We start from the raw sequence: 19,321 nt of genomic DNA, 5'->3' as shown, positions 1-19,321 counted from the left end.
TGATCTTACCAGGTTTTCTGAAGTTAGCCTACTAACTTCAAGTCGAATACCATCATTTATGTCATTTTCCTCTCGAAATAATTTTTGTAGATGATTAATATCTTGGCTAAGATGTTCAACTTTAAAGTTCAAACCTTCAATCTCCTTTTCATAGATTTCTTTCTGAGTCTGGAAATGACTTTCCAATACTCTATTAAAACAAAAGGAGAAAAAACATGGCAGATGTAGCATGACCTTGATGCAATGGGTCAAGTTTAGTACAAAGTGAAAAGAAAGTACTGTGGTTAACATGCAGACATTCCATTACAATCACCTGTGCATTAAGGGAGTTGAAAGTTATGCATGATATGTCAGAGGAAACACGGTTCCCCGACTGACACATACACATTTATCTCACTGACTTAGTTAAAGTTTGTTAAAGTGATTTTAAGCTGCTCAGCCATTCATATAATGTAGTGCTTGTTCATTTCTTAAACAGATGTTCAGTATTGCACTGTCAATGTCAAACCTTACACATGTCTTTTCTAGATCACAGCTTGGAATTATAAAAACATTCAAGAACTGAACTAACCTTGTAGCTTTTTTCAAGCCCTCATAAGCAAACCACAGTTCTCCATCCTCATTTAAGTGTTCCAAATCCTCCACAGGGAGTCTAGAATACAAGGCAGTATCATTAGTGTGCAGGTGAACAAAATGCATTTCTTAAGCTTTTTTAAGAGACCTCAGAACAAAATTACCTGCTTCTTACATCTTCAAAATCATAACTTTCAAGAAGCTGTTTTGTAACTTCTGACATCTTTTCTGGAAAAAAACAAAGTTTATTACTTGAATAATTTTCTCCACACATTTCAAATTAAGTTTTATTATAAAAAATCAAACCAACTTCTTCCTAAATCTACAAGGTTCTTTCCTGGTAGTCAGTAAATATATCTGATTTCCTACAAGAATATGATGAGGGACTTGGTTCTACTTCTGGACATGGAAGGTGCACTAGATAGGTGTACCACCAATATTGGGTTTTTTTCGCTACACATCAGACTTCCAATGCAAAGTTACGTCTTTCTGTTCTGAATCTGGACAACTGCTAGAGTTGTATAGATGATTTGTCATCTAGTGCTAGGTTACTACATTAAATGCTACAGATAGAGGTTTGTTCTATGACACGGTTAGCATTGAACAAAGCGCAAAACAATAGTGCTTCTTATTAAGTACCTTTTCCCAAAGAGAACCCAACTCACCAAGTTACTTAAATGGATTTGACATTTATTGGACCTGAGGCTAAAGATGGGATGAATGAAAGCTAGATAATGTATTGTTTCTGTATTCTTGGGTCTCTACAAGCTACTTATTAAATTCTAAGTGAAGCTTAAGTTATTAGTATTGATTTTTCAAACACAAAGGAGAAATGTTTGAAATCAGAGTTTCTTCAGTGGGGTACCCCCGATCTCAGTAGTCAATGATCACTTTGTAAAACTCACCTGTTGGGTTTTTTTTCCCCTTGCGAGTAAAGGTGTGAATAGAATGAAATCACTATGGGATAGGAAAGAGAACTGGGGTTTTTGTCAAAGCTAACATGGAAGAAATCAGTTTAAACTGGCCTGGTTCACACTGTACGTGGTAAGTTCTCTGAATTATCTAGTATGTAGCTTACCCCTCAATTCTCGCTTCTGTGACTGGGCCTGCTTTTCAACATCCAACTTTTGTGTCTGCAGCAGTTCAATTTCCTTTTGCAACTCAGGTATTTTCTAAATCAGACAAAAATTATAGACTGAGACAAGGAGTGAATGACAAGGGCTGAGTATCAGTTAAATCATAAAGACAATTATAATTAAGAACAAGTTCATATGGTAAAAGGCTTAAAATGTGTGGTGTTCAAAGCATCTGGTTCTCAGGCATCAGAGCAGAACAGTAATGTGATGTAGCGAAAACATATGTTTGTGTAATGGAATTGACTCAGAGAAAAAAATGTGACTTTCCACAAAAGTACTGTTTTCAGGTTCAGTTTATAAACTACATTTATGAAAAATCGCCTCAGAAACTTACACTTTCTTGGAAAAAGAAAGAAAAAAAAAAGGTCCATACATCTAAATGTATAACTATTCAGGCATAATTACTCCTCAAAACATGCACTTACTTCTGTGAGCAATAACTTACTCATATTCTGTACTACATGAAAACAATGCAACATAGTGGTATACCAAATACAGCTTATTAACTACAACTTCTAAAGATGCACTGGAGATAAAGTTAGTGAAGATAATTTATAAATAAAACATCCACATTCTCTTCTTGCTTTACCTAGCAAAGACTCCAAAATGAAACGTGTCATACTTTACCTGTGCTTGTTTTGTAAGTTGTCCTACTTCCATTTTCAAGCCATCCTGAATGACAATTTCTTGCTGAATTTGATGTTGTAGCTGAGTTTTTTCTTCTTTCAGATTCTTAATTTCTCCCTTGAGCAATTCAATCTCCTTTTCATAGTCCTGCTTCTGATTTCGGAAATTTTTCTCAAGTATCCTAAACAAGACAATGAAAATGTGGTTTTATTTTCCTACATCCATAAGTGAAAGAGTGGGCTTTGGTTTTGTTTTAATTTGAAGGACATGTTTCATTGAAGAAAAAACTTAAACCATAGTTATTTGAAAATGCTATCCTACATCCTCAGAATCAATCTACAAAATGGATGATAATGGGATAAGAATGTCCCTAGATTTCCCTACATCTAATTCACGTATTGGGACTGAATTCAAGGCAAACCTGAGTTTTTTCCACTTAAAGGCTAATTCTCTAACTCTTTGAGAGTTAGCCTACCTGAGCAGCTTTCCAGTATATTTTCGGCCACAGTCAGCACTGAAGAAGGACATGAGAAAGCTGTGTGTCCTTCTCAGTAAAACATTGCAAGCAGCTTTCCATTTTCTGCCAGTCCCTGCTGGAATGGACTGGCTTCCAACATAATATAGCTAATGGGCAAAGCAGAAAAACTAGAAAGAAGCCCTCTTAGTATAGTCTGAAGCTATTTGCAGCTGAAATCAGACTGAGCTGAAACACCACACAGCTTCCAACCCTCAGGAACAGTGACTGATTGCACTCTTCACACTTCAGACAACAGCATTTATCTGGTACCTAAGGTTCTCTGTCTTACACTGGAAAAGAGTTACTGGGAAATAAACACTTGATCTGAGAAAAGCATGCTGCAAAGCAACAACTGTTTATTGCTAAATAATAGGAGGTTTAATGCTGCAAATGAAATACCAAAGCGGGGGAAAAAGTTTTTCCCCTGTATTTTTAGGCAAATGTTCTTTACAAACCCTGCCTTTCCTTCAAACTGAATCTTTCAATTCTGTCCTTTAATATTCACTTCACAGGAATTCTGGCTGATACGGCCATCAGCTCTCTTCCAGCTCTGACTGAATTCTGAAGATACCTCCAAAGAAACCATTATGATCAGGTTTGCCTTTCAATTCTCAGAAAGACACATGAAAGACAAGAAACTGCAAAAGCAAGAACAGTTTCTTGCAGTAATACAGTCTACAGTATGATTTCCTGCATGTGACTGACGCACAAACAAGCATGTGCTTTTCCTTAACTGTACATGAAGTACTTCAGTACTAGCATTAATGTCCAAGAACACTGACAGATACATAAGTGATGTGAGCATAATACATTTAGAGCAGCAGAAAGGAAGGCAGGGAAAGAGAAAAAAATGAATACTGTTTCAAAGCAACAAAATTCAGATTCCATACATTCTCTGATTTTCTTCTTTTTGTACGTCATTGAAGAGTTGCTTCGTGAGGTCATCCATTTTCTCTGTCAAAAAAATTTCAATATGCAATTACGTGCATTTATTAAAACAGTATGACCACAATGAGAAAGTTTGTTTAATAAGCCATCCTTAACATACTTTAGGGCTGAAATTACTCTCAAGTGCCAAAATTTATCACAGTAAATTTTATAAGGAACGCTATAGAATAAAAAGGTTCTGAAACACCAAAGTGTTATTCATCTAAGGTATACTCGATCTCATGTGCTGCCTGTGTCCTTTGAAATTAGATTCATAAAAGCAATATATTAAAAGGAATCAAGGACAAAGTGACACTTTGAAGGAATACATGTCTATGTGACAGGAAACATAACAGGAGGAGAACTTTTGCTACTGAAAGAACAAATTTAATTTAATTATTAAATAAAAAGCATTTGCACTACACATTCTAAGCAAGAGAAGCTTAGGACCAGCTTTCAATTTACCGTAAATTCAGCATTTTTATTGCTTTTATTAGAACAAAAGCAATTTATAACTCCTTTAAAACTGCTTTTAGTTATTGTACCTTTCATTTCCTCAGTTGTTTCTCGGAGTTTTATTTCTAAGGTCTCTTTCTGTTCTTGTAATTCTTTATTCTGATTCTCAAGTTTTAAGATTTTCTGTACACACAAAAAGTAAGCATAATATACAAATTACAAAGGAGGAAGAAAGAGGCCACAGAAAGTCTTATATTTTAACAAGCATATATGGACTCCCTTCCTTCCCTCAAAAGTGAAGTGACTTAGTAACTCTTGAATCACGCATTTGATAAATCCAGTAAGTGAACAAATTATTTGAACTAGAATAAAAGCACCCAGATGGCAATTAAAATTTACCTGTTCACTGTCTTCTTTGTATTTTTTCCCTTTCTCTTCATATTTTCTCTTTTGAGCAGTTATCTTTTCAAGATCTAATTCAAGTTTCTGAATTGTATCCATGTCATTCATATGAGTTGAAGCCAGACTGGTCAATCGTTCCAGCAAACCATGATTTTCCCTACTCTACAATGAGCAAGACATGTTAAAAGAAAACAGAAAAATGCACACCTGAAACCGTTTGATAGAATTTTGAAGGAAGCACCTGACCTATTTCTGCTCACCATCCCATATCAGTCATGGTTATTTCATCCAAAGGTTGTTTCCATCAATTAGATTAAAGCTACTATCTTAAAGATAATTTGGCTGGTATGGCGCTCGAAAATAGGCCGCAAAATAAACATAATTTGGAATTCCCAAAAGTTACTAAATATGTTGCACCAGAACAGTATCTCACACATCCTTCATCCTAACACAAGTAATCCCATCCAGAGATTGGACCGACTACTTAAGGAACAATTAAAAAAAAAGTTAATTGCAGACTCTTCTCATTGGCACAACTAACCCAAAAATATAAGGAAACCCTGAATGATTCTTCCTACCCTGGATGTAGGAAGAATACTAGTGGTTTATTATAAACGACCATATCCCTTACATATTCTCCTGTCTTGTCAAGTAAAGTATGGATACTGTAATTCACGTAAGCCTTTAGTCAACATGAGAGCTCTGAATAAAACAGATATGATAAAAAAAATCCACACAAATCATAAACTGACTGGTATCCCTCACCTGTTCTTCTATCTTTTTCTGCAGTTGCTGAACTCTGTATGAAAGCTGGATATTCAATACAAACCGACGAATATTCTGAAATCTGCGCCTGGCAAGCCACGCACGCGCGTATTTCTGAAGGATCACAGCCTTGTGTTCTTCAAGCATCTTTAAAATAAAATATTAACATCTGTTTGTAACTATCTATGACTCAATCAGCATCAATTGTAACATTCTGTGAAACTACATACACTGGTAATGACAATGCTTCTCATGGAAGTATCAAAATACTGAAATACCCAGACTGCAGACAAATTTGAACCACTGTAGTAATCACATTAAAAGATCTGCATTAAGCATAAACCAGACAGAGTTCTTGGTAGCTCAGAGATTAGATCTAAGCTGCTGTGTGTTAGTATTTTTATAGTAACAATACAAAAACAGAGTAAAAGATATGAGAACCAGACATACAAAAGGTAAAGTATTAGGGATCATTGCCCTTGTCTCCATCTTTCTTATAGAGCAACAGCTGTTTCCAGTTACTGAAATAAAATTCTTGACAAGTTGTACCTTCCGATATTTTTTTCTTGCTAGAAATCCTCTTGTATAAGCTTGAATTGTTACAGCAGCCACATGGATGAGCTGGCAAAGTCTACGGACCAGGTAACCCCGACAGTATTTCTGAATAATTATAGCTGCCCATGTTTGCTTCAGAGTTCTTGCAGTTATAGCTTGCCTTAATTCAAAAGACAATAAAGTTTACTTAGGTCACATTAGATTTCTCATGCTCATTCCCTCGGTCAGTCAAATCACACACAAAAAAGAAAGATCTTGAAAACACTATCTAAAACACAGCTTTTTCTTTAAAGTGAAAGAGAGGGAATTATCTACAATCTTTGAAATCTGTTCCACAAGCAATTGTTCCGATGGTCTCTTTCCGAAAATTTCAAAGCCTACACAGAGCCATCTTCCTCTCCGTCTGCTCTGTGAATGCCTGGTGCAGTTTCTCTGCTGCATAATTCCTCATAATAATTTGTACACACTAATTTGTAGACCCTTGTAAATTGCTTTTTCCTTCTGCTACCTGATTTCTTTGGCTCTGAACCTAAGCAGCAAGCCCAAGCTGACAACTGGGTCACTCATCATTAGCTAAGGACTGAGCTTACAGGTAGACAGGCCCTCTCAGGAATCTGGCAGACAATATTTGAAATCTGCTAGAGTACTTTCTTCATATCAGCCGAATAACCTGAACATTTTCAAGTCCACAATTACAATCAAGGGGAAATGGAAATAAAATCTGAATTGCTCTTTTGTAAAAATTACACTTCCAAATTACTGTCGGGCATTAGTTTGACCTTCTATATCCCTTCAGGCATGCCCTAAAAGCAAACTCATTTATCAGCCAAAAGTACCGTACAGTCCGCTGCCCCCGGAAATACTGCTGTATTATAATAGCTGCTCGTTTTACGTGAAGGAATTTCTTCCGCTGCAGCCAGCCTCGAACACTCTTTTGGATCATGATGCATGCGTGTCTCAGTTTATCTGATCGCAATTTTTCTAAGTAAGCAACCTGTCCTGCTCTGAAGAAAATTTTTGTTCTCCCAAACTGGTATTGGTTATGATCCTGAAAAAGAAAACAGTAAGTTTTATTATTGTACACCAGACACTCTCTTCCTTTTATAAATTGTCACTTCAGGCAAGCTCTTCTGAAATGACATGATCATGCTAAATAAAAATATCCTCTCGATCTTCTTTGCAGATAGGAGTATATGGGGGGGAAATCCACTTAGTAGGAAAGAACCAGAGAATTACATCCAAAAAAATCACACCCTAGTGATCTCAAATTAAAGGGAGGATCTGGACTTATCATCAAGGCCTTGAAAGCAACCTCTTCACCCCCTCCTACAAGTCTGGTTCCTTGGGCTCAACACTACCTCTTGGTGCACATCTGGCCTTGAATCAGCAAGCTGTATGAGCAAAAACTCAGGGGAGAAGCTGCTTTTAAGCTCAGGCTCTCACCCTTGGCCTGTGCTGGAGCTATTTTGCAAGTACACCTGTGTTTGCTCTTATACATCCCTGAGTCTGAACTCAGTCCTGACATGCTGACTTGAATCGCTGGCTTAACTTGGACCACCCTCACCACTACAGACTTGTCTAACAAATAGGAGTAACATGCAAAATACCACATTTTTAGAACAGTTTTCCAATATGCTGCATTCCACCGACAAAAGCCCTCTTGTGTGCATGAACTTCTAATACTTGACAAACGTATACCATTTACTGTTCACTGGTTTATAAATATAGGTAGAATATCTTCCATTTTACAAGTGAAAATATTAAGCACAGAGAGGTTAAATCATCTGTCTACAGCCACATCATGACTGCATCACCACACAAGGTTATTGACTGACAAGCCTACCTTTTGCCTATTTAGCAACACACTCAAACAGGAAAGATAGTAATAGCGTAAATATCTTTCCTATTTGAGGAGTGAGATACTACTCTTGGCAAAAGAGACCTTTTATTAATAATAGATGCTATAATACGTAACGGGTCAGTGCATACAAACTAACCTGGATTAGCCGCTGCAAAACAGTCTTGCAAATCTGCTTCTTATCGTTTACAGAGAGTTCCTGCTGTGTCATAAGAATGCTGTAACGGCTGAAAAACTCAATGTAAGTCCACCTGGAAAATTAAATGAATTGCATTTGCTAACTTTTAAGAGATACCTAAGTATTTTTTGACATACAGAGGGCCACCACTATCCCTACCTGGATGGGTAGCTCTGTGCACTAATCCGAATAGTTTCCAAAACCCCACATGCTCGCAGTTGCTGAGTCACTCTTTTTGAATCAAACCTAAAAAAGCAGAGTTATATTTTACATTTTTGCTGGTTTGGGCATGCTATAATAATTATAACCATTCTCATAGCTGGATTTCTATTTCTGCCCATAGGATACAGGGCTCCCTGCTTTTTATATGGTGTCTTACTTCATTTTTTTAATATGTGATAGGGAGTATCTGGGTTTTCTTTTTCTGCCTCAAAACAAAAGGAAGACTATATTTATTTTTCTCTTACAAAAAGCCCTGTTTCTTTTCAATATTAACCATGAAAGCTCCTATCACCAAAAATATGACAAAAGCTTTTATTTCATTTGACATTACACTACCTTCCAGCTAAAAGCTGTGTAACTGAAACTAGATTCCACATGTCTGCCCACAAACCAGACCAACAGCTGCATCACGGTTAACTCCTGCTTACAGTTAGTGGTTATCAAGCTAGACATAGGAATTACGCAAACTATCTGGCATATATGATTGTATTATAACATTAAAATGATATAAAATTGTGGGAAAAAGCCAAGGCTACGTTCAACACTGCTCATACCTTTTCTGACTTCTAAAGCTCCTCTAAATATTTCTGTGGACAAAAGGGAAGTTCACAAAGACAATTGCAGTGGCTTTTATTCCTTAAATATGAATTGGTGCTAATCCATACTGTACAAGAGCAAACACACCTAAACAAAATATCCATCAACTTAAATCAAAGGTGGACAACCTTTCCCCTAAAAATGTTATGACAAATACACACACACTAATATCTGACTTGAAAAATTTTAGGATAATAAAGAATTTTTAAGGTATCAATAACTATTACTGAATGATTCTATTTTTGTAAGACGACAGTATTTTTTTACTTCAGCTATCTTGAAAGGAAAAATTCGTTCTGTATGGGAAATGGTTCAACAATAAGAATTTAGCTTGCTGACATGTAGCTACTGTGAAATATAATAGTACTCTTAATTTTAAGGGTAATGTAACAGCTCAACACCATTAACATACTTACTCAAAAGGCAATTTCTCATCATTTGGCTTTATGCATCGCACATAATGAGGGGTGGTTGCATTGAGTGTCACCATAAGTAAAGACAAAGAACTCCGGAACTAGAAAATATCAGACATAACGGTTTTGCTAATTAAACATTTACAGCTAAGGAAAAAGTAAAATCTTAATTTTTTAATTCTTTGTTAGGTTTTGGCTGGACAGTGGGAGATTTTCTTAGGGTTTAGATCTTGAATGTGGGAAATTTAACAGTCCTGCTGTACCTAACAGTCTCCTATATATAAATTAAACACACCTACTTACACACAGACCTGGAGCACTGCACTGTGGCTGGCTCTTGCTGTACTGAAAACTGGATAGTCCACCATGAATAGTAACAGAATACAGCACCATAGTCTCAAACTGCCCAGTACACTTCCCTAGAAGTACGAGCATCAGAGAATAGCATGTTTATGTAGTACCTTACTGCCAACAGTCATCCGGAGTTGTTTGTTAGGTGACTTGAGAACAGGTCTTGCAGATTTGATGTTTAAAGTTGAACCGAAAGGTGAAACGGACACTGGATTGTCTTGAAAAAAATTTGCACACAGATGAAACTAAAAGTGTGGTGAAAGAATCACAGTTAAATACTCTGTAACTGTAATAACATTTAAATAAAAATTACACCTACTGTAACGTAAAATGCAAACCCCATACATCTTAATGCTTAGGCCAGCTATTGCAGGACTTGGAACTGGATCTTTAAGCCACAAACAAACAACAATTGAAGAAACAGTTGCAAGAATTCCGAGTCTATTGTGAAGCACTTCCACATTTTGCAGACAAAACTCAACAACTGTTAAGTAGGCCTGCAAAATCTATTTCAATATGAGCAAACACAGACACAAATACAGAACAGAGTTAAAAATAAGACCACTTAAGGTTGTATTTTCACAATATTAAATTTAAATTAAGAATATGTTTTCTGGTCAGATTAAGTTAGCTTCTTAATAGCAATCCTGCAGCCTTAAGGCTGTAGACCTGAAAGGGACAGGGCCTTCAAGCAGATGGGAAGTGGCAGGCACTTATAAAACATTTGATGTTTTCCCTGCCCTGGCGTTCTCTTAATCTCTTTTGAAGAATAAACAAAGGCAGCTGTTAATGATAAGCCACCTACCAAAACTACATGTAATGACTACAGGAAAAAAAAAGTAAAATTAAAGTGAATTGTTCCATTTCAAGGAATCCAAAATGCTATTCAAGGAAGATATTAAGAGAACAAAAAATACTAACATAACTAGCAAAATAAATGCACATATATAAAAAAGTTGAATACTGTGTTTTTCTATCTTGTATGTTATTTTGACGTTAAAAATACACACTTGTAGACTATTAATAAAAATTAAGACTAAACTAATTGAGTCAACCTTTTAAATATCTTTTTATCGGAACAAATCTTTTAAAATCAGATCTGAATGAATTCCAGAAAAATCAGGTATTCAGAAAATTAATCATTACTGATTGTTCACAAACCTTGCTCTCTTTCAAGATTTCAATCAATACTTCATGTACTGTATCTCTGTTTTTTTCCAGAAATCCTTCACATTTATATTCTACCTGTGCAAATGGGTGAAATCATTAACTTTTTAGCAATACATGAGCAGTTAGCAAAACAATAATTTTTTACTCTCCAAGCTGTGGTGGCCAAGGGTCTTTATTAGTCTTAAACATGATGGCTGAAACACTGCTTTTACCAGTTTCATTACGGCAAGCATACATACATGCATACTGCAAATTTAGAAGCAGGACGAACTGTCAGAATCCACTACCAACTGCAATTTCCTTCTGCCTTCATTAGGAATTTCTTTCCTCCTCTCTTCATTATTCTATGATTTCAAATCAAAATACCAAAAAGAGAATACTATATTTGAAATGAAAATAGCTGATACTAAAATGAGTACGGACTACAATCTTAAATATTTTCTTTATACATTGCACTCTTTTTCTGCCTCTTTATCTTGATTTATTTTTATACTCTCAAATTCATTATCTTAAGCACTTCCTATGTTTAAATTGCATGTTATGGGCAGTATTACCAATAAATAAATAGTACTATGTATTGAAGATCGATTTTTATAGAAGTTCCAAATAAGTGTGCTTAATATTTCCTCTATTTTGTAAGTTCGTTTCTTTTCTGAATGAGCTACTGCCAGAAACAGGGTGAAATAATACTGGATTGTTTACACTCTACCTTATCAGCAAAGTGTCGAATGATGAAAGATGTGTTTGACATCCTCGGCTTTTCAAAGAGTGTATTTTTATTGACAAAATTATTATATAGCTTTTGAAGCCAGTTTTCATCCGTTCCATGAGGTAACTGTAAACATGAGAAGGGCAATCTCTTTAACAAAACTCTGCTTGTCTGTTAAAAACAGCAAAACTGCTTACTATCAATAAATCCTCTCGGAATAATGCATCTTCAGTGAGTTACAAGGCCTGATAACAACCGGTTTTTGTCTTTTCAGAATAGCACAGTGGCTCCCTGTAGCAAATCATTTTAAGAAAGAAGGTCATATTAGTGTTAATGCGAGTTAATTCTGTGATGAGTCATAAATCATTTTGTCCTGAGAGGATGCTGCCAGCAATCAGGGACAATCTGATCCCTGAGAATGCTAATGAGCAGAATAACAGATAAGCTAATGAGTTAGGGAATATTCCCTAATTTCTCCCTTATTACTGCATGGTTTGGATTCTGAGAAGTATGACGTGCCAATACCACTAAAGCAGCTTTTACAGACCGTTTTAAGAGGGCTCACCTTTCCCTGTCCTGTTCTTCACTGACAAAGCTACTTCAATAGGTTTGGAAGCCTAAGGGAACTACAGGTATGTAGAAAGAAAAAAAAAAAATACAGATTCAGGAATTGCTACAGTCAGGAGAGAAGCACAGATAAAAAAAATTGTAAGACTAAAGAAGAAAAAGCAAAGATGTAGGTTTGGCACATTCAACAAGAACTTACGAAAAAAGAAAGGAAGACTCGTTTTTTGTACCAAAATTAGTGATTCATGGAATAACTGAATTGTAGAAATACTGGTGGAAAAGACCCCTGGAGACTGGGTAGTCCAAATTCCTGCTCAGAGCAAGACTACCACCAACACTAGATCAAGCTTCCATTTGGACTAAAATTCGGGAAGTATCCAAGGATGGGGATCCCACTGAACCACTGCTTAACCCTGTTCTAGTACTGCACTATCCTCACAGTGAAGAAATCTAGTTGCTGGGTTAGATTCTAGGCAAGAATCTGGTTTTAGGTTCTTAATTTTATAAGATAAAAGTAGACTTAAGTGGCTTATAATTAAAACTACCAAATAGAGGGCAAACATTAATGTTCCTTTTATGACGAAAATGCTCTACTTCCCATTTAAAAAGAACAAAATACAGATTAACCCTCAAGCTTTTTTATGAGCTCATAAATACAAGGTTTTTTAAAGTACCAAGCACTCTTCATCCAGAAGTTCTAAAATTCCCATTTTAGCTTCAATAAGGTCAATGACAGGCTGGTTGTCATAGAAGTCTATTAAAGTCCATGGGATATCTTCCTTCATATATTCTTCTTGTTCAAGTTTAAAGACATGCTAGATATGTGAAAATTATGAAAATGTAAGGTTACAATTAAGGAAGCAAATACATACAATGTGTGCATGTGTGTGATTGTATATATAAGATAGAAACAAAATATTTGTATATTTTGTAGTATATGTCTGTCTTGTAACTCAGAAATTTTCATTTATATATATGTGTGTATGTATGTGTATATTTTTATCTATTACTGGATAGCCATCATCCAGAAGTATCCATTACTCAAATACAAATAGCATTTGCTAATATCCACCATTGATAATTTCAAAACTGAAGCAAAATAAGATAAAAAACTATAACAAATAAAAGAACATACCAGGTTAAATTGCTGCTGCAGTTTTTCATTAGCATAATTGATGCAAAATTGTTCAAAACTGTTCACATCAAATGTTTCAAAGCTGAAACACATGTCGAATAAGAAAAAAAAGTAAGGTGATGCAACAGTATTAAAGAAGAAAAAATCCCTTGACATTAAAATACAAATGGTAGTACCCTTGTAAGACTTCGGAGCTATTCTAATATTTCTAAGAAAATTAAATAGCCGTAAGACTAATGAAGATGCTAAGGCATTTCAAAACTTCTCTAGAAGTTAATGTTACCAGACATAACAAAGCTAAAAAAATCCAGAGTTAAATCTAAAAGTATCATATCAAAAGTTAAATTTAAACCTAATTCACAAAAAATACTAATATTTATAGTTGCCAAATATTTCCACTACTCTGGATGCTAAAGAACTTACATGACTATGACCTTTTAGTAAAACAAAACCCTCCAAATTCATTAGCAGCACAAACTGAAAAGTGCCTCTTACCAACTCCAAAGAAAAGGCATAACTTAAAAGTAAATTTGTTTCCAGAGACATTCTTACCCATAAATGTCCAAAACACCAATAAAAGTATGTTGTTTGCCTGGGAACTGCAAAGCTTGGTTAATTCTTTCCACAATAAAATCAAATAAATGAGAATAGATCTTCTTTGCCAGAGCATCCCTTGCATTAAGAGCCTGAGCTCTTGTCATTGGCTTTATTACAGTCTCTGAGGTAGTGATAATCTTTCGGTGACACAACCATTGTGCCATTTTGTCACAATTTAAATCCAGAAGTTCACAGAATATATTGAGATGTTTATCTTCCAGCTTTAAAGAAGATAAATAAATATTATTAGATTACATTTAACACTTTAATTGTTGTCTAGACAGTGAAATTCTGGCACTACCTGACATCAAACTATGACTTTTCTTTTTAGATAGACAAGGGGCTCTGTTCACTTCCTTGGCAAAATATCAAGAAGAGCTAAAGCAAGTAATACTGGATAGAGCTCCTGATATAGGAGAGAAAAAACTTAGACTGGATGAGATCCTTTGGATTAAGACATTGAAAGAAAAAGTTACTTTAGTCTATATTTAGGTGTCCTTGCTTTTTAGACTTGCATAATCTGCTGGGACACATTCTGAGCAGCTTTGACAATGCTCTGTTTCCTGTATCCTGCAGATAGTCCCAAATGGCTTTTCCAACAGTGGTGGATCAATTGGATATGGGGTTCTCTTAGCCACATTTTGCCTTTTGTTCAAAATTTCTGAACCTGGGCACGAAACAGGATTTGCATAAACACTCGCTGTGATTCTATACAGATTAAGACAGAGAAATCTCTCAAGTACAGTATACCAGATTTAATGCTGCTCTGAGCCCCAGATACGAGAAAAACTATTGCTAAAGGACTTTTGGCACAGAATATAAAAGAAAATACTGGTATGTGAATGAGCTACTTCCTTACACTGATGGATGATCTTTCGTCTCCAACAGCTGTTATTTCCACGTTGCCTAATTGTAGGATTGCTGCCAGCATTTTAAAAACATCCATCTGAAAATCCCCCTCCAGACCTAAAAAAACAGTTCTTGATTATTTTAAATACTCAGAAACCGTACAATTAATTGAAATAGCACAATGCTGCATCACTTGCTTTGTTGTGTAGCCAAGAATTGTATAGCATATCTGCAGACTACTATGCAAAGCCTTGGTTCTGCCTAGTTTCTGCCTGTCTGATCCAATGAGAGATTAGGCATAAATTCCTGTACCTCCCCAAGTGTCAGCTCAAGTCTAATTTGGTTTTCACATATGCCATATTGGGGCAAAGAAGCTTCCAATTCCACTTCTGTCACAGCATGTTAGCTTAAGGGCCAAGAAGACTCCAGGCTCTTAGTGATTTTGGCCATTAACAATGAACACCAATTGCTAACAGCTGTTTGCTCTTGCCTAGTACTTTTAAAACAGACCAACAGTGCAATGGATAAGCTATAAAAGAAATTATTTTGGTAACTACTACTAAAGTTTTGGATGTTTCAGAAACAATCCGCCTTTGCTCATTTCAGAAAAAAAACCCTGATTTTTAAATCCATTGAAAAGGTATTCGCATGAACTTACCGAGTAAGGCAAACGTCTTCTGAGTCTCCACCATATTTGCTCTGTCATCAACTCCTTCTATTACTGTGCTGCCACCCATTCTTGTGTAGTTAAATTCTTCTGCGCTTCCTATAAATAAGAAGCAAAACTTGTAATGTTGGAAGATTCGGGACTGGGGAGAGCCACTTTTTAAAGACTCTTGTAACACCAGAAAATTAAAGACACTGTCAGATGACAGCTCTTCAGCAATGAGCTGGAGGTCGTCTTTTTCTGAGAGAAATCCATGCACCTAACTCAGTTAAGGTGCACAAATCAGTATTCATAATTCCTAGCAATCTTAATACTTGATCTAATAAACAAACAGGAATGAAGACTGAGTAAACATATACCTAAGGTCTTGCTTCCCCCAGGTGGCATTAAAGCTTCTCTGTAGATAAATGAATCAAGCCCCTAAACTGTCATTATGGCACGCTGTCACTACAGAAAGTATTAGAAGAAGATTTTCGAAGACGCTTAGGTACTTGACATTGCACTATTCAAGTTACTAGGGATTTGCTACCAAGTTCAATACAAGCAGGATTAATAGCTAAGTGACTTAAAAATGCAAGTCCCGTTGTAAGTCTGAGAGATTTATGCTATAAGGCACTTAACATCCTAGCATTTGAAAATCCAATCTTCAAAATACTGCAGTGCAAAAATGAAGAGTAGATTATTTTCTTGAGACCTACCCAATTTAAGATGTTTAAATTCAGGTTGCATAGCAGACGCACACAACTGATAAAATATATGGTAGTTTCTCTCATTCTCTGACTGTAAATTAAAGCAAAGAATACCATTACAAAAAGAAAAAAAACCCAACAACAAAGAAACAGAAAAAGATTCGATATTCAACACTACTCTACAGAGATGATATTTGAAGGCTAAATTCTGCTGCAACATAGTTTGGCAAAGAAATTGCCCAATATTAAAATAGCACACCTTAGACTTCAACAAGAGCTTTGAAAGTGATAAATTCAAGTATACTTATTTCCATTACCAATATGCTGAGTTCTTTCCCCAAGGCTGTTACTCTAAGAATTTCTTCAGCTTGAACAACCGTCTATTAATAAGACAAATACTGAGTGCCAGCTGAAACACTGCCGCATGGTAACTCAGAAAACTCTCTAACTATTTCCAAACCATCCTTCAGGCAGCAGATATATAGAAGTATTTTTCATAGTACTTAAAAAGTTACAATACTACTAAAAAGGAAAACTTCGTAAAAATGGTTTTGTAAAATTAAGTGCTTTCTTTAGTAGATTATCACAATTATGCTCTGACACTGTAGTAAGTCACGTGCAGTAAGCCCTGGCCTTATACATTTTCAGCCAGTTTTTTTACCGAGACTCCCTTTCCCCTATATACACCGTTCCTTTCCAGATACAATTGGCATGTGTTACTATTGTGACTGAAAGTCACAGATTTCTCAAATATTTCTTGCACTTATCTCTGGGAATTGTCCCTGAGATACATCCTCCACTTAACATAAGGAAGAACATGGAATAAATTAGTTTCTTATTATAAACAAGATTAGCTCCTATTGAAAAATAAATCAAATGCTGAATAGACATACTATTCAGAACTTCACATAACATTTTCTATATGAAACCAGTAAAAAAATAGTACATTAGTAGCTATACTGACATTGACTGTTTTTAACTTTATTTTACCCACCTGAAAGACAACTCTGGATTTCTCAAGCAGGTATGTTCTCATGTTAGCTCCAATGATTTGGTAATGCTGATCAAAACTGATTTCAGTGTATTTTCCAAATCGACTGCTATTGTCATTCCGTGTGGTTTTTGCATTGCCAACAGCCTACAAAAATTATAAACTTTTAGAATTTGTTTTACTTGCATCTTTCGTAAGAATAACTTTGTCAAAACGTGACTCAATTACAAGTTCCCAAAATCAAAGGTGCTCAGGGATTAGTCTCAGCATTGAGCTGTGAGATTTAAATTTTGAGGCCCAAACTTGAAGATAAGCCTCAAGTGAAATAGTGTAACACTACATAAACTGAGAATTAGAGAAAGTATGGTTTCCCACCATAAGGAACCTTAACCAGTTTCTGTTCCAATTAATAAAACCAAACAACTTACTCAATATTGTTTTCTCATCATCTAATTAACAGGATGTGGTCAGATAAAACTCTGGAGGCAAACTAGTGCCTCCAAAGGCCCATTGGTAAATTAGGCAGAACCCGGACATTCCTGAAGCTGACTACCTCTTTCAGTCAGTAACATTCAGAGGCTAAACTTCTAATTTAGTTATCTAACTCAGGCAGCTAAAACATCTCTGAAGATTTCAAAAAAAGATTCCCAGCAGTACTCAGAATTCTTTCCTTGACAAGTACAAACTTGACCGATACTCTCTGAAACTTACCTCGGTTATTGGATTGGATGCTAGTACTTTATCCTCCACATGTGCATTGCTGCTTGACCTACTCACAGTGGCAAAGTACCTCATAGTGTATCTTGCAGACACAGTCTTTCCAGCTCCTGATTCTCCGCTGACTATAATAGACTGATTTTTGTTATTCCTAAAACCAAATAAATCAGATGGTTTAAATCAGACATGTCTAAAATGCACGTATAAATGTAAGAATTATATATCTGAAACAATATATACTATATCAGTTCCATCTTTCATCTGTTCTTCTCTTACTCCTATTTGGTTGTAACCTCTAGGCTGATGTCACTGCTATTCACTCAGCTAAGACAGTTTTGCCCCTCATCAAGAATGAAAATAGTTATGAGTTCTAGAAATTCCTCAGCTGGTTAAGGAATTACTCCTCCTCTAGTTAAGTTAACTGTTCAAAGGTGTTCTTAATAGCCAATGGCACATACACATTTAAATTAAATTACAGTTAACACTGACTGCCACTAGACTTCAAGCATTATTTATGGACATTAAGCAACATACTGAACCTTGCCATTTGCTTGTATGCTTCTTCTGCCACAGCAAATATATGTGGATCCATGTCCCCCATGTTTTGCCCACTATATGCATGGATGATAGCATCTCCATATATTGGCAACTGTTTATAGGGGTTTATTGCAACCAAAATTATTCCTACAACCAAGCGTACAAAACAAAGGTTAGTTCAATGAAATGCCTTACTTACATCATATTGTAAAGTAACACAAGATTTTTTAAAGAATTTTTTTTTAAACCCTGCATTTTACTTTGCTTACCACTATAGGTGTAGATAAGCTTAGACTCCTCAAAACGAACTTTAAGATTGTGTAGAACAGCAGGTTCATGGAGATAACTAAGTGCAGTGAGATCATTTTCACCAACAAGTATGTCAGGATTTCGTAGGGGTGGCAAAGCAGCTGGATCAACAGGGCAATTCAGTTCCTGTCAACAAAAATGACTTGAAATACCCTAAAATGCATTAAGTTCACATAAATACAAATCAATCTTCTACCTTTAAACAAAGTTACAGGGTTGATAGAGCTCCGTCTGATCTTGTATTTCATCAGTTCCATACATCCCACTAAACTTAGGGGACTTAGAGATCATGAAAGTAAGATGCAGCTTTTCGTTGTTTATTACAAAGAAAGCTACATTCTCTTTATTTACAATATTTTGTATTGAAATCTGTAAAAATGGGAAACTTGTTTAGCTCTCTAAACATATGTATATTTCAAGTACAGATGAAAAGGACAGACCCAGCTGCAACTAAATGAAAGTAAACACCTGGTCAGAACTTAAGTCAGCTCTAAAACTATCCTTACTTGCAACCCTTCAGTTTTCTTTACACAAAGTTTAAAACTCACTTTTGTTTCTTTCAAGAAATCCATTTAATCATACATTTAATACCTGTCTTTACGGAACAGGAATGCAAAAATACAGAAATACTGTTTTCAAAATATTAAATCTGTAAAGAACTCAGATACTAAAATTAACAGATATTACATAAAGCAACAACTTTAAGAAAAAAAAGCAATAGCTAGCTCAGTGAGAGATAATTATGCCTGCCTTGGACTTCTGATTTATTTCATCCTAAGATGAGTTTCAGTGCTTGTTTCATAAATG

At 35.6% G+C, this 19,321-nt stretch overlaps 1 protein-coding gene across 1 annotated transcript in view; it reads right to left on the bottom strand.

Moving 5' to 3' along the window:
* The window catches only part of MYO5C (myosin VC), a 34,552-nt gene that overhangs the window by 11,329 nt on the left and 3,902 nt on the right, over nucleotides 1–19,321 (bottom strand). Inside the window, exons 3-29 of the mRNA XM_059823583.1 lie at nucleotides 18,475–18,640; nucleotides 18,208–18,352; nucleotides 17,663–17,819; nucleotides 16,955–17,098; nucleotides 15,970–16,051; nucleotides 15,263–15,370; nucleotides 14,615–14,721; nucleotides 13,711–13,976; nucleotides 13,159–13,240; nucleotides 12,698–12,838; nucleotides 11,457–11,582; nucleotides 10,739–10,822; nucleotides 9,688–9,822; nucleotides 9,230–9,327; nucleotides 8,154–8,240; nucleotides 7,956–8,067; nucleotides 6,795–7,006; nucleotides 5,953–6,118; nucleotides 5,404–5,550; nucleotides 4,636–4,800; nucleotides 4,326–4,419; nucleotides 3,744–3,807; nucleotides 2,337–2,517; nucleotides 1,652–1,745; nucleotides 738–801; nucleotides 572–652; nucleotides 10–190 (exon numbers count right to left, since the gene is read on the bottom strand). Of these exons, the coding sequence (XP_059679566.1) occupies nucleotides 10–190; nucleotides 572–652; nucleotides 738–801; nucleotides 1,652–1,745; nucleotides 2,337–2,517; nucleotides 3,744–3,807; nucleotides 4,326–4,419; nucleotides 4,636–4,800; nucleotides 5,404–5,550; nucleotides 5,953–6,118; nucleotides 6,795–7,006; nucleotides 7,956–8,067; nucleotides 8,154–8,240; nucleotides 9,230–9,327; nucleotides 9,688–9,822; nucleotides 10,739–10,822; nucleotides 11,457–11,582; nucleotides 12,698–12,838; nucleotides 13,159–13,240; nucleotides 13,711–13,976; nucleotides 14,615–14,721; nucleotides 15,263–15,370; nucleotides 15,970–16,051; nucleotides 16,955–17,098; nucleotides 17,663–17,819; nucleotides 18,208–18,352; nucleotides 18,475–18,640 (3,489 nt within the window). The remainder of the gene's footprint in view (nucleotides 1–9; nucleotides 191–571; nucleotides 653–737; nucleotides 802–1,651; nucleotides 1,746–2,336; nucleotides 2,518–3,743; nucleotides 3,808–4,325; nucleotides 4,420–4,635; nucleotides 4,801–5,403; nucleotides 5,551–5,952; nucleotides 6,119–6,794; nucleotides 7,007–7,955; nucleotides 8,068–8,153; nucleotides 8,241–9,229; nucleotides 9,328–9,687; nucleotides 9,823–10,738; nucleotides 10,823–11,456; nucleotides 11,583–12,697; nucleotides 12,839–13,158; nucleotides 13,241–13,710; nucleotides 13,977–14,614; nucleotides 14,722–15,262; nucleotides 15,371–15,969; nucleotides 16,052–16,954; nucleotides 17,099–17,662; nucleotides 17,820–18,207; nucleotides 18,353–18,474; nucleotides 18,641–19,321) is intronic.

This window comes from Gavia stellata, chromosome 13 (genome assembly GCF_030936135.1).
Source record: "Gavia stellata isolate bGavSte3 chromosome 13, bGavSte3.hap2, whole genome shotgun sequence".
In the NCBI taxonomy this organism is placed as follows: domain Eukaryota; kingdom Metazoa; phylum Chordata; class Aves; order Gaviiformes; family Gaviidae; genus Gavia; species Gavia stellata.
Note: the sequence above shows the minus strand (reverse complement) of the source record. Positions and strands in the feature narration are given on the sequence as shown.